Consider the following 13,791-nt stretch of genomic DNA (forward strand, 5'->3'; position numbering starts at 1 on the left):
ATATATCCAGATTACATCCAAATAGAGCTCAGTTATATTATGAAAGTAGCTGAAATAAAAATTAAAACAAATGTTTTGATTTCTTTAATAAAGACAAGATATAACTTTAGTTTACGTTACAGATTTATTGATGGCAGCAATTACATTTTTGATCTGAATTGGACCAATAATGTCAAACATGGGATATAAGTGAGAGACGGCTGAAATCATCATTTTAAAACTCAGATATTCTTATTCTATCATAGGAGTGGCAGAAGACGAAGGCTTTCCACTGACACTATTAAATAGCCTATCTTTGATCATCTGTGCCATCAGGCCATGGATTACTTCAATGGTTGTTTTACAAGCATCCTTTGTCGCTTTGCCTAGTTTATCTTCAGTTCTTTTCTCGTGAGGATCTGCTCCTGCTACTATAAAACCACCACGACCTGTAAATATTGCAAAACATAGCTGATGTCTTCAATAATTGTTACAGTTTCTTAACATTTTATTGTACCCACATCGAGTATAAACAATAAATTTTGAATGGAGTACAAAAGTAAACAAAATTTAGCACTTACCTAAACTAACTTCACTCTGTTCCAACTTATCAGACAAATCAAATATCTGACCAGTAGTGTATTCTGAATTTGTGATTAAGCTCGAGCTACTTAAAGTATTCACCCAGTACTTATTCCATAGAGAGTCCAAGAGTCTTCTGTCTAATGAAGACTTGAAGTATGATACTTCAAGAGAGTAATACTGTTTGCAATGAACACCAAAATCTTCTATTTTGTTCAAAGGAATAGTTTGATACTCTGATGGCTCTTCATTGGCTGGTTTGTAACCCTATATGGTAACAAAAGACTAACTATAACTGCAGTCTTAATTTCTATTACAATTAATCTTATAAAGTAAATAAATGGAATAATATATGCTTACTAACAAACAACAACATAATGTCACAGTTATAACCATATACATTATAACACTAACCTTAGGATAGGTCCTAAAAGCACCAAGACATACTTTTCCTGCTGAAATAGTTCTAACTGGGTCAATCACAATAGCAACAAATGGTTCTTGAAAGTTCTGGTTTAACATTTGAGTTGAAACATCAATACCAGACAGCCAACAGCCATAGCCAGGATGACTATGATACCAGCCAATAGCATTCTCATGTCTTCCAACCTAGAGGCAGATATTAAATTATTTAACTATGCCATAATTATGTTTGCTATGTGAAATTATTATATCATTTTTTTTAGTTTATTATTTCACAAGATTTCTGATACCTGTTTTGCAGCTTCAATATAGGCAGTCATATATTCATAGGCTTGAGCTTGAGCATTTACTCTAGTTTCAGTACCTTCTACTGGCAGTGCAAAGGAGTCCATTACTAACATTGTATTAGCATCTACTTTACCTAAAATACAAACGTAAGTTGTAGGCAAACAAGAGAGAGAGTGAAGAAATAACTTACAGTAAATGAAGCTAAAGCTATGCACTGATTAAACTTACCAAGTAATAAACCCATGACTTCTAATGTACCACCAGACCGAGCATGCATAACCATCTTCAACAATGCCAAAGCCGATATTTTTATGTCTTTGAAGAAATGTGGGCTGTAAACAATTACCTTTATTAACCTGGTATAAAATAAAACAATAAGTACTGTGAACAAAGAACATACTCTTTTTCCCATGGTTTAGCTGCCAAAATATCTTGTTGTTGTTTTTTATCATAACGATATATTTCATCAACGCTCGATACAGTTTCAATGTTATTGGCCAATGCCCATGTTTTCTGAGCTATTGTAGATTGGGAATCGGCACTAGTTGATGCCATAGTTTTGCGCACGTTTTACAAGAAATAATATGTTATAAGAATATAAAGATTATAAACAATTTCGCTGACGGCTATTTTGACTTCAGCGGTTGACAATGATGACAATTCATTCATTCATTAACTTTAAAGTTTGACTGACATTTTCATCTATAATTTTTACGATAGATAACATTCTCAATGAATCTATGGTATAGAGGATTGAGTAATGATTGGTGAGGTACGAACAATGACCTATCGAATGAATATTGAATGAAGATTATATAGATGCGGTTTTGTCATCTAGCTGATAGGTTCCGCCTACGTATAGTTTCCACCAATCAGAAGCATGCACGTACCCGTTTTATAGAAGTCTGTATTGTAGTTATTGACGTAAACTCAAGTATGTACGACGCCGACTATAATTGTAAAAGGGTGATGAAATATCGCAAATCTAAAATCTTCTAGCGATTCTATAAGTTCGCAATTCGCAATAGCATGCAATAACGAGGATTTTGAATGTGGTGATAGTTTTTAAAGTTAGTGAAGTTTGGTGTTTGCGTAAAATCATGAGCGCACCGATAATTATCACTGTGCCCAACTACGTGACGATGGAGGACGAAGATTCTGATGTTGTGGACGTGGCTCCAGCCACGCCGTCCAGAAAACGAAGACTAGACCATCTCACATGGGAGGAGAAGATGCAAAGAAAGTAAGATATTTTTAAAATTTTGTGCGTTTGTTTATTTTTTATTTTGTTTTACCGGGGATCTTGTTAAATTGGCTAGTAACACACTACTGCTAAGTGTCGTCTAGGTGTTGTTGACCCTAACGGCATATTATTACGTTATGTATTATGTCTTACAATTTTCTTCATGTTTCTAGAAATAAATTTATTATCAGAAAAGCCATTATTATTGGCTACACCTTGAACACATTACCTAACGAAATGCACATTCATTTATGAAATTCTATTTTCCTGTCTCTCTTGGGAAATTATATGTATCACAGTATCTATACAGGATCTCTGTACTCTATCTATATTACGATATGGTGTATATACAATTAAATCGCACGAATAAATCTATAGATTACTTACAGCTAGCTATTATTATTATAACTCCTAGTCTATACATTACATCATACAATAAAGTTATGGTTTCCCTAAATTCAAATGCAAATAGGAGTATTTTTTTGTTAACAGGAAACTGAAAAACCGCGTCGCGGCACAAACATCTCGAGATCGTAAAAAGGCAAAGATGGATGAGATGGAGAGTAAAATCAATCACTTCATGGCTATCAATGAGAGACTCGTGAAAGAGGTAAGTTACTATTTAAATCTAAATGATTCTACACTGTCTTACCAATAACTAACACCACCTACATATTTCTAAACCATTCAAGATTTCACTCACAATTTATCACAAAGGAATCATTGATTTTCTAGGTATTAGTGTCTCGAGAGAGGTGATTGTGAGTCATAATCATTCAAAGTTCAACTTTCCTTATTTTTAATCTTGCAAAAGTAAAACTTTATTGATCTAAAATTAAAAGGTCTTCCCCAGAACTTCTGCATAATATATTTATTTATAGATATAGAAATCTATAGAAAACACATTTAAAACATTTATTCAAAGCAATCATACATTCAGCTAACAAAGTACTATAAACCCAGGTGGAAGATTTGAAGGCGATGAACGAGCGTCTGCTAAACGAGAACACATCACTGAAGACGGCGGCGCGGACCGTCGCGAAGGCCCCAGGACCAGCAGCGTCACCTCAGCAGAAGGAGGGGCCTTCGCCGGCGATCCGCGCGGCACGTCTGCTTCTGACGATGTGTCTCATCTCGCAGACATCCTCGCACACCTCGAGTCAGACGAATACCTCGACACCTTGCATCAACTCGCTGACTCCCTTCTCAAAGAAATTGATGCAGGCGCTGCAAGAGCGAGTCAAGATGTAAGTTATACAACATAGTAACAGAATATCTATGTTTATTAAAAGTTATTTAAATTAGATAGATGGATGGCGGAAAGCAACTTTGTTTTATACTGTATATTTAACTGTGGGGATTTCAAGTCTATCATCATACTTGCATCATGCTTTGACAACCGGTTTCTATTGTTGCAAGTCAACAGTTTTATGTTTGTGACCGCATGTATTATATAATGGCGGTGTCAACAGAAAATTGACAATCTACTAGGTTATGTTTTGTCCTCAATTAATACCAAACTTGGTGTCGTAGTATATAAAACTAAATATATCTTTTTGTATATTGCATGTCATGCCAATCATGATTTATAGTTCTAGTAAGTGTAAAAAATATTACATATTTAATTTGTTATTTTAAATCTGTAGCTTTAAACGAAACGGACTCGTAAAGAAAACCTCGAAAAATTAAAACAAATCTGATTTTCATGTAACGTTTGTATTCTATTGTGAAAACAGACGAGTCAATTAACTCTGAAATTAGATATTTAAGTGATAACTTTGGAATTAGGACCTTGCAATGGTGATGCAATATCCGACAGTATTGCATCATTAAACCTTTATTTACTGAACGGACGAATCGGTTAAATTACCGTATATTTTTTTACCGCCTCCGTAACTGACAGGCAAATCACATGATGACCAAAGGTTCGATTTCCGTCAAAACAAAAACTAAATATAAGTATCGAATTAAGATTTCAAATATAATGGGGCCAACACATAGAAGGTCTTTCGAATAGGCTAAGTTCTGCAGCGTTCGCAGTGAAAAAGATACGCGATCTTACGGATGAGAACACAGCAAAGCTCGTTTATTTCAGCTATTTTCATAGTATCATGTCATATGGTGTTATTTTGTGGGGTAATGCCGCCGACATTAGTTCGATATTTGTAGTGCAAAAACGGGCTATAAGAGCGATCTGTGGGTTGTCCCCACGGGAGTCAGTCCGAAATAAGTTTAAGGAATTAAATATTTTAACTTTGGCAAGTCAATACATTTATGAGAATATTTTGTATGTGCGGAAAAATATAGATATCTTTAAAAAGAATAGTAGCTTCCATAATTATAGTACTCGTAATAAAGACAAAATTAGTGCACCAACCACAAGGCTGCATAAAACGAGTAATTCTTTCCAAGGCAATTGCATACGTTTTTTCAACAAAATCCCTAGTGAGATACAAATATTGTCAATAAATAAATTTAAATCGTACACTAAAGTAAAACTGCTTGCTAAGGCCTATTATAATATAAATGAATACTTAAACGATCATAGTGCTTGGATATAAATTGCTTCAGTATAAATAGGTAACGCGACAGAATCTCTCGGCTGCATTTTCAGACTATGGGGCGATCGTCGACATCTACGACTTTTTTTAAATGTAAAGTGGGAACAAACCGTGATTCATGTGGTATCAAATTATTTCAGTATAATTAGTATTATTACTATTTTCTTGTGTAGCCAAGTGCACATTTCAAGGATCGTCATGCTCACTCAAATGTCATTGCTTGTGGCGGCGTCCATGCGTCGGGTTGTCTCTCTCCCTAAAATATGGCGAGGGGGCCAATGGCTGGCCATGCGTCATACTCGTGAACGGGTGCTACTTGTGGTGACTGGTCGTACTTGAATTCGTGTTTGCGGTGATATTAGTTGTTTATACTACGTCTTTGCGTGTTGTTCTCACGAGTACGTAAGTGCGTGCTCCTATTTCACCATGCCTCCTGCTGATAGAGGTCAAATCTTTGTTTTTAATTTTTTTTAATTTTTTATTCTTTATTACTCAATATGTCATATGGAACATGGTGTAGTGGTTGCAGCTCCTTACAAGCATTGTGTAAAAAAAAAACTTGGCGATTAAAAAGAGTGGCGGAGAGTTTATTGCCAGTTCTTCTCTTCCGTTCTACGCCCTTGATTTGAGAACTGGCAGTAAATGTAAAATTAAATTCATATAATATTTCTTTTTTTGACGTTCATAAGTGTACATTGTTACCTACATGAATAAATAAATTTTGAATTTGAATTTGAATTTGAATTTATCTATTTACTAATATAATATATATCATTCGCGTTTGACTTATCTCGTAACTTTTGTTGCCAGGAATCGAACGGAGAAAGTAGAACATGTTCTGAAGGAGCTCAAGTGGTGGGGACCACAACAAAGCACATGGAATCCAGTGAAGGTGTCATCCTAAAGTCAGAGATCAACATTAAGCATGATGTCGACAGAATATCAGAGCACTCATATGCACATCCCTACACTGATGACGAGAATGGTGACAAAGGAGACCTGTTCTACGCCAGTTATGAAGCCAATGACTGTGTGACCGTCGAAGTGTCAGATGAGGCGGAAGAAAAGGAAATGGACTTGAAATTGTCCAACTGTCCGGACGTAACCCTGGAGTGTGACATGAAATTACTTTCACCAATGTGTCCATCTCCTAAACCCATTGAAGAAAACCTAGGCCTATCTCCCTCGCACACTATTCTCAGCTCGGACTTAGGGTATGAGTCCCTAGCCTCACCCCTAAGTGAGACAGACCTAGATTTACCAGACTTGTCAGACTTTTGGTGCGAATCGTTCTCAGAATTGTTCCCTGCGTTGGCGTAGGCCCCAATTCTGAACACCAAAGACTGACTAAATAGTTAACGGTTAAGTTTAATATATTTATTAAGTTATTTTATACGTAGGGATGTACTGTAAGTGCTGTAAATATAATTTTCTGTCGTATAAATGCGTTTTATTTTTCTATTTTTTTCGATTTAGTTTCCGATGGAAACGATATAAGTGGGTTGGCTAGAACCGTTCGATACTCAGAATTCTTTAAATAAATTCCAGTCACATAGTTTAAACAAATATACATTCTACATAGTTTGACTGATAACGTTTAATTGGGTTTTAGTCATTATGACGCTGTAACTAGGTTTTGAAATAAACCAAACAAATCAAAATCAGTTATGGCTGTTAATTGAATACACGCATTAACGAGCGATAAGGAATAATTGATGGCTTTTATCGATCGAGCCGGAATGTTCTAGCGAGGCTTTCTACGACCAAGGCCAAATAATCGTCATACCAACTGTACGAGCGGCGCTAATGCGGTGCCCGGCTTATTTTCTTTTCAAACATAATTTTTGGAGCTTTTGTACTAACTATTGACATATTATTTTGATATTGGGGTATTGGTTATAGTCACAAAGTGTTTATATTGGGTTTTGTTTGTTCGTTACAGAATTCGGGCCAAAATCTTCCCGAGTTGGCGGTTCGTACAAGAGATAAAGGCAAGCGGGAAACGCGTAATTGGGAGATTACTTGTTGACTGTTCAATACTATTTAATATATCCTAAGGGATATAAAGACGTTAATTTTGTAATCATTCTGTGTCCTAGGTTTATAATCAATACAATTACCTATTATATTGTTTGTTTGTACCTCATAATTGTAACCATAACCTCAATAATAATGTCGAAATATATATAGGTATATTAGATTTCCTTACCGAGGAACGAATGAGGAAAATATATCTATCGTCTTTTACACGTTATGTGTTTTATCTCTAGAACTTATCGAAACGAGCGTTTTACGCATAACATTATTATCAAAAAGAAAATCCCACCGAGAGACCGTTTTATCAATACAAGGTTAATGCATTGAATAATTTTATTTAAGTTTTTGTCAATAGGTAGTTGGGCTAATGGTTTCAGCAAGTGACAATGGACTTTCTGTCCATGTGCGCATTTAATAGTCAGTCATAACGTGGGGAGGAAACCAGCATGCCTTAGACTCAAAATTCGAAGTGTGTCAGCCAAAGGCGGATCCAGGGGGGGTCATGACCCCATGATTCCCCTGGATCCTGGATCCATTGTTGAGCTGGTTCCTTAGGAGACTAGGTGGACTACTAATTGAACATAATGGTTTTATTTCAATATTTTGACACCATCCAGATTTTATGTAAATACATAATATTTAATATAATATATTCAATATTTACTTAATTTAGTATAATATTTATATGATGGCAAACGTATAAGTTCTTGACTTGAACACATAGCTGGATCCGCCCTTGGTGTCAGCCAGAGAAGGCTGATAACCTTACTTGTTATTCAGAAAATGTAATATAATTTATTCCGTTGTTACGTTAAGACACTATATTATTCAACCGAATAATAATAAGCGATATCAGTTAAAAGTAATTAGAAACTTAAAAAAAAAGTAATTAAAAGTCGCCAAGGTACCTAAAAAAGAAAATAAAAAAGACAAAGTATTTTTTAACAATTACATTGTTTAATGCCTCATTCTAGTAGTCGAGTCAAAAATGTTTATAACTCAATATTGTAGTTGATACATTATATGTGATATATATTCTATGTGCGCATTTAACATTTGCTCGAACGGTGAAGGAAAACATCGTGAGGAAACCGACATGTCTTAGACCCAAAAAAGTCGACGATGTGTATCAGGCACTGGAGGCTGATCACCTTCATGCCTATTAGATTAAGAGGCCAAGACCTAAAGAGGTTGTAGCGCCACTGAATTATTTATTTTAATTGTAGTTTATAGACTGGGGAATGTGTATTAAAATACCATTTCTATTCTAGTAAGATAAATAGATAATATGTAATCCATTGCTTTAGAAATATATTATTTTTATGACATAAGACGAATAATGAAAATAACATAGACAGTAGATTTAATATGATTAATAAAAGACAGTTTAAGAAAACATTAAATATATTTGTTAAAATATTACAGATTCAATAAAATCATGTCAATTTACATAAATCATAAAAATATTAGATTGCTATTACGACTCCATAAATGGAAATAAAAATCGGTGCCCACTCACGGTGAAAAAATTAATTAGAATTATTTAAAGGACATATAAGTATTATTTACCAGCCTTGAACGGAAGGTTACATTGTTATTTAAATAGATATACACGAGTAATTTTCCCACAGAAAGCCCAATTTTTAGTTTGTTTTTCTAGAAGAATATATAAAGCCTTGCTTGGGCGTATGGCTTAGTACATAAAAATAGTTATGAATAATTAAATTACGAGCGTGAAATGGGTGTTCAGTATTATTATCTGCATGAATGCGCATCACACTGGCCATTTTTTTGCCATTTTTGTTTTAATTTGAGAACATTTTTTTTTTGTGATAGTCTATTGTTTGTGATAGCGTATTGTTTTACAGTTCGTTTAAATATACGTAAATATCCATGACACGAAACACAAATAGTGAAAAATTATGATAATTATTGTAGTTTTTGATACCATTTTTTCACATCAGCCGGAAAAGATATGATAACATCATAACATTTTGAAATCGCGCTACATAATAGATAATAATGTCAATGTGTCATATTGATTAGGTACTTATACATACATTTGTGAAGCATTTTATTTAGTACTAGCTGACCTGGCAAACGTCGTCTTGCCAAACTACTACCTTTAACTCAGCGCCATCTGTTAGAATTGTATCAAATAATAAACAAATGTTAATGTTATCGTAATTTTAGTAAGGATGCCTATTTTTTTGAAAATGAAATATAGCCTATGTCACTCAGGAATGATGTAGCTTTCCAACAGTGAAAGAATTTTTCAAATCTGCCAAGTAGTTTCGGAGCCTATTCAATTCATACAAACAAACAAACAAAAAATCAAACCTTTCCTCTTTATAATATTAGTATAGAAAAAGAATTGTATACGAATGTTAAATTATACAATTAAAGTAATTTACAATAGTAGTACAAATTTCGTTGGATAGTTAGTTAGACACTCAATCATAGATTATCATTTATTCGTGCCTCACACGATAAAGTGATAAATAATTATAATCATACAATTAAATATATTTTTATATGGCTCATATTTTTAAATGATCCATAATTGGTTACTAATTAGAAAATCGTATCATGCTTTATATCTCATAGAGAAGACAGAGGAATGAGTGAATGAATGTTTTTGGTGTTCAATCGATCTTTAACTTTTTTTGCATTTACGTAAAACTGTTATAAATTAATTAAAATAAACACAGAGTATGTATGAGGCGCATTTATCATTAAAAAAAATCAGCGTTTTAAAAGATATTAACTTTCACCGTGAGTGTAAAAACAAATGTATTTGGCACTTTTGATGCTTACATCAATAATACAACCGATTTGCATAAGCCGGTTCCAATATTCAACTTACGAATAACGTATAAAAATTTCTAAACCATTTTAGAGTATACCTTAAAACTACTAAAGTTGTAAGTTACTAACACCTGTTTAGCACAAAATTCTAGAAAGCACTTTTGAATAGGCCTGTCCCAAAATGGTACGTTTTAATAAATATTAAACGCGTTATAATTCTGTAACAGTCAGAAAACTATTCCATCCGCAATTCGTAAGTTGAATAGAACGCAGCTTCTGGAAGATCAACCTGGCGAGTCCATCATCTTCTATTAAACTTACCCCTTATGTAAGAGAAATCTTGACAGCAATACAATGACATCAAATTATAGATATAGCGAAGTTTAAGCGTTACTAATGCAATAAAGTTGTCAAAAATGAAAGCCTTAATCTACTCTCTGAAAAATATTTCCAAAAATTTACAAATACTATCAGCAAATGCAACGATATTATTCGGTAATATTCCTCCTAAAACATAGGACCCCAAATGTGTCTAATGCCTTCCTTACGTCAAAAAGGTTTTTGATATACAGGAGTCATACTTACCGTAAGCTTTGAATATGCGTAGCCGTATTTATGACTGTCATATGTCAAAAACGATTAGACATCTAGCAGTCATACTCAACGCTCAATTGAATCTGAATCCGTACCTTTAGGTTAAACAAATACTTAGGGTCTGTTTCACAATGTCCGGATAAGTTCCAAATAAGCAATTTATTACTTATTGGTAGGATAAACGGTAATATTGCGTTTCACGACTGTCATATAGCGCTATTCTTCATGAAAAGTGAAGTATCTTATTCGGAACTTATCTTCCGAATAGTTTATGTGTTGCATAGCTATTTGGTACTTTATCCATACATTGTGAAACAGACCCTTAAATATTGTATTTTACACAAACAAATTGTAAATTTGTTGTTTTTGCTGACAGTACATAACTAATTTTGTCAAAGTTTAAAATATTAACGTAACGTCAGCATCAGTAACCAGGGGCACAATCATTTTACGTTTACAATTCATACTTTGACAATGAGCTTCATTATGGGGTTCCAGATTATCTGTGAAAACGAAAATTGTCAGGCGGTTTAAAATATTTGTCATTTGTAGCAGTCAAATAATAAAAAAAAATTTTTTGCAGTCCGTTTTTTAATCATTCAGTAACGAAACATAACAGACATATATAATATACATATTTGAAAAAATACAGATAATAATTAGATAAGGGTTTTTTAATTTATTCATATATAAGAAAAACAATTTTATTTTAATTTATAAAGAATCAAGAAGTCATATTATATTGTTTTGATCAAAATGACAACTGACCGTAATATTTTTCCCGCCCTTTAACAATTTTCATTGCCACCTGTCGTTAAATCTACAAATACGTCAGAATTCTTTATTTTATTCTCGAACAATCTATCTAATTTTAGAATTTAGTAAGAACGCTAATTCATCACATTATTTTTTTTCTAGACTACAGAATTAGGTAAATACACTTTATCTTAAGTTATAACTAATATTAGAACAACAATAAACGATACCACAGACAATTCTATAGATTCAAGACGAGACTAAATTCAATTTATATGGTTTGTGCCAGTAAATATTTATTATTATTTTTTTAGATACCTTTCACTCATCTTGATGTAGATTATGGTAAATAGACAAAAGGTAAAAATGTGTCAAATTACATTTTAATAATCGCTTCTGAGTGAATAATTCATTACTGTTTGTGTGTGTATATTTTAATATAAATTATTTCTAGTCTCATCTAGAACGATTCCTTAATTTTACATATGGCAGTTTATCTTTACAAGACATAATCATTTGTGGGTTTTAAAGAACACTGACCTCTATATATTTCCTTCTCCTTCCCTCTTTTGACTCTTATAGGAGGAAAAGAGATGGAATAATTTCTATTAACCTTGCATTTTTTGCCAGTTTTTTTATAACTGTTACAACAAAGGAGAGAGCGGAATAGAATATTCCTTATCATTGAATTTTAGAAAGAGACAATAATTGTATTCGTTGTACGTTTTGACATTACTGAGCAAAATCTCTATTACTACAAACGCTTCTTATAGATATGATTTTGAATAACAAAAATTAGACCCTATTTCTAAGGATTGAAAGTTGATTATTGTGCGCAATAGAACTAAGTATCTCTTTCTGTCACCAGAACCATTTATCATAATACTTGTGTCATTTTTGTAATTTTAAATTAAGTCAAATTAATTAAACATATCATAAAAAAATTTAGCAATCACGTAAATGCTTTAATAAAAATCTCTCATATTTTTTTTTAATTTGATAATGTCATCTGTCAAATCCATAGAGCACAGAGGCCAGCTAACGCCATCCTAATTCCTAACCAAACAGCTTGTCAAAGCACGTATGACAATATGGTTTATCGTTTTGTTCCTTAAATGTGCCCTTGTTCAATTGTCGAAGGCAGAACGCACAAACAAAATGCTCCGGGTGGAATTTCCGGAACATCGCCGTGATACAACGCCCGGCTATGGGTTTGTGACACCCGGCGCATAGAGAACCGCGCTTCCCATGGTAATGCGTTTCACAATACGGGTGCCCTTCGTGCTCGAAGAAGGAGCCTCCGTGGAATGGTTCGCGGCATTCCTGAAATTTAAGTTAATTTATGAGAACTATATATACGATAATATATTTTACCTGGCACCCAGTGGCTACTTAAATTCAGATTTCAATTGTTGTCATATGGTGTTAGTTTGTAACGTTTCAATAACTTGTCCCAGTGGCGGATTGAAAAAAATTCAAGGTTGCTGCAATTTTGCTGAAGTTTTTGCCGCTCTTGCCTCCACAATAGTCTTTTATCATAGATTATTTTTACAATCCAACAATTTCATTGAAATTGCACAAAAAATATTTTTAGAGTTTATACACAAACCAGCCAGTTCTCAGTCTCCAAACATAAGTAGACAGTAGTACTGACATGTATGCGTTGATAGGGGAAAGAGGAAAGAGGGAAATAATTTTTTTGCAATTTCGCTATTCTTACAAAGTGACAAGGTCATCGGCAATTTTTTTTTCATCTGTAAAACATCAGAAAATGGTCACGCATATTTTTTTTGTCTATGAAATAGCAAAACAACCATTCCCAAATATTCCGCCCCAAAAATCTGCCGCCTTAGGCTCCATCCTACTCTGCCTACTAGTAAATCCGCCACTGAACTGTTAACTTATTAAGATTGGCAACACACGAAGGAGAAGCTTTGGAAGGAAACCGGCATGCCTTTAATTTGTCGAAAGGCAAAGAACGCTCATCATGTACTTGTAGGGACTAGTATTAGTTTTCAATGAAGATTTGGTGTATACGAACTGTGTCAAGTTTTCCTGAGGGGGCAAAGTTTGACTGGTATCCGTTAGGATCACGTGACTTAAAAAAATAAAAAGTATATTGAGTTCTTTATCTATGGACTTATGTCTATAAAAATGACAAATTTAAATGACGAAATTTAGAGAAGTGAAGTGTTGTGAGTTGTGACTCCAAAGTACTGAACATTTTCCAAATAAGTTATGACTTAAAGGTCTTTGATACCAGGTCATAAAAAAGACAAATCACTGTCAATGAATTTACGTTATAAACAACAAGATTTAAGTGTGGCTATGGGAATGCGAGTAGGCTAATGTAGTTTGAAAATGCAAAGAATGTGTTAATGTGTTTATTGTGTACACAATTCGATAATGCAAAAAAGTTTGAATATCTTAAAATTGGACATTATCCAAACAATTGTAAATAAAAGTTTGCACTATGCATCCTAAATGACAACAAAAGAGGTTTTAATACGCCATAAATTA

At 33.6% G+C, this 13,791-nt stretch overlaps 3 protein-coding genes across 6 annotated transcripts in view; 1 reads left to right on the plus strand and 2 right to left on the minus strand.

The window, feature by feature from the left end:
* Positions 1–69: 69 nt before the first annotated feature.
* On the minus strand, positions 70–1,926 carry LOC110996638 (COP9 signalosome complex subunit 5). Its single transcript, XM_022264413.2, has 6 exons — positions 1,673–1,926; positions 1,501–1,604; positions 1,275–1,405; positions 976–1,170; positions 561–828; positions 70–428 (listed from the first exon to the last, which is right to left on the minus strand). The coding sequence occupies exons 1-6, from the start codon at positions 1,825–1,827 to the stop codon at positions 232–234; spliced, it is 1,050 nt and encodes a 349-aa protein (XP_022120105.1). The 5' UTR covers positions 1,828–1,926; the 3' UTR covers positions 70–231.
* Positions 1,927–2,137: 211 nt separating this feature from the next.
* LOC110996634 (X-box-binding protein 1) lies at positions 2,138–6,516 on the plus strand. The gene is made up of 4 exons (XM_022264407.2): positions 2,138–2,515; positions 3,008–3,125; positions 3,479–3,762; positions 5,887–6,516. Exons 1-4 carry the CDS (start codon positions 2,373–2,375, stop codon positions 5,978–5,980), a joined length of 639 nt encoding a protein of 212 aa, XP_022120099.1. The 5' UTR covers positions 2,138–2,372; the 3' UTR covers positions 5,981–6,516.
* A 3,372-nt stretch (positions 6,517–9,888) lies between these two features.
* LOC110996640 (paxillin) overlaps positions 9,889–13,791 on the minus strand; it is a 43,099-nt gene continuing 39,196 nt past the window's right edge. For all 4 annotated transcript variants that reach the window (XM_022264418.2, XM_022264417.2, XM_022264415.2 and 1 more), the window contains exon 9: positions 9,889–12,594. In XM_022264418.2, coding sequence (XP_022120110.2) covers positions 12,328–12,594 — 267 coding nt within the window. In that variant the 3' untranslated portion in view covers positions 9,889–12,327. The remainder of the gene's footprint in view (positions 12,595–13,791) is intronic.

Source organism: Pieris rapae, chromosome 8, assembly GCF_905147795.1.
Source record: "Pieris rapae chromosome 8, ilPieRapa1.1, whole genome shotgun sequence".
Classification (NCBI taxonomy): domain Eukaryota; kingdom Metazoa; phylum Arthropoda; class Insecta; order Lepidoptera; family Pieridae; genus Pieris; species Pieris rapae.

Bases quoted from the DNA above. Each gene is read 5' to 3' on its own strand.
- LOC110996638 (XM_022264413.2), bottom strand. From the start codon at position 1,827: ATGGCATCAACTAGTGCCGATTCCCAATCTACAATAGCTCAGAAAACA. The intron at 1,406-1,500 runs GTAAGTTTAATC...TTTGTATTTTAG, and splicing joins AGTCATGGGTTTATTACTTG to GTAAAGTAGATGCTAATACA. The intron at 429-560 runs GTAAGTGCTAAA...CAATATTTACAG, and splicing joins ACAGAGTGAAGTTAGTTTAG to GTCGTGGTGGTTTTATAGTA.
- LOC110996634 (XM_022264407.2), top strand. From the start codon at position 2,373: ATGAGCGCACCGATAATTATCACTGTGCCCAACTACGTGACGATGGAG. The intron at 2,516-3,007 runs GTAAGATATTTT...TTTTGTTAACAG, and splicing joins GAGGAGAAGATGCAAAGAAA to GAAACTGAAAAACCGCGTCG. The intron at 3,126-3,478 runs GTAAGTTACTAT...CTATAAACCCAG, and splicing joins ATGAGAGACTCGTGAAAGAG to GTGGAAGATTTGAAGGCGAT.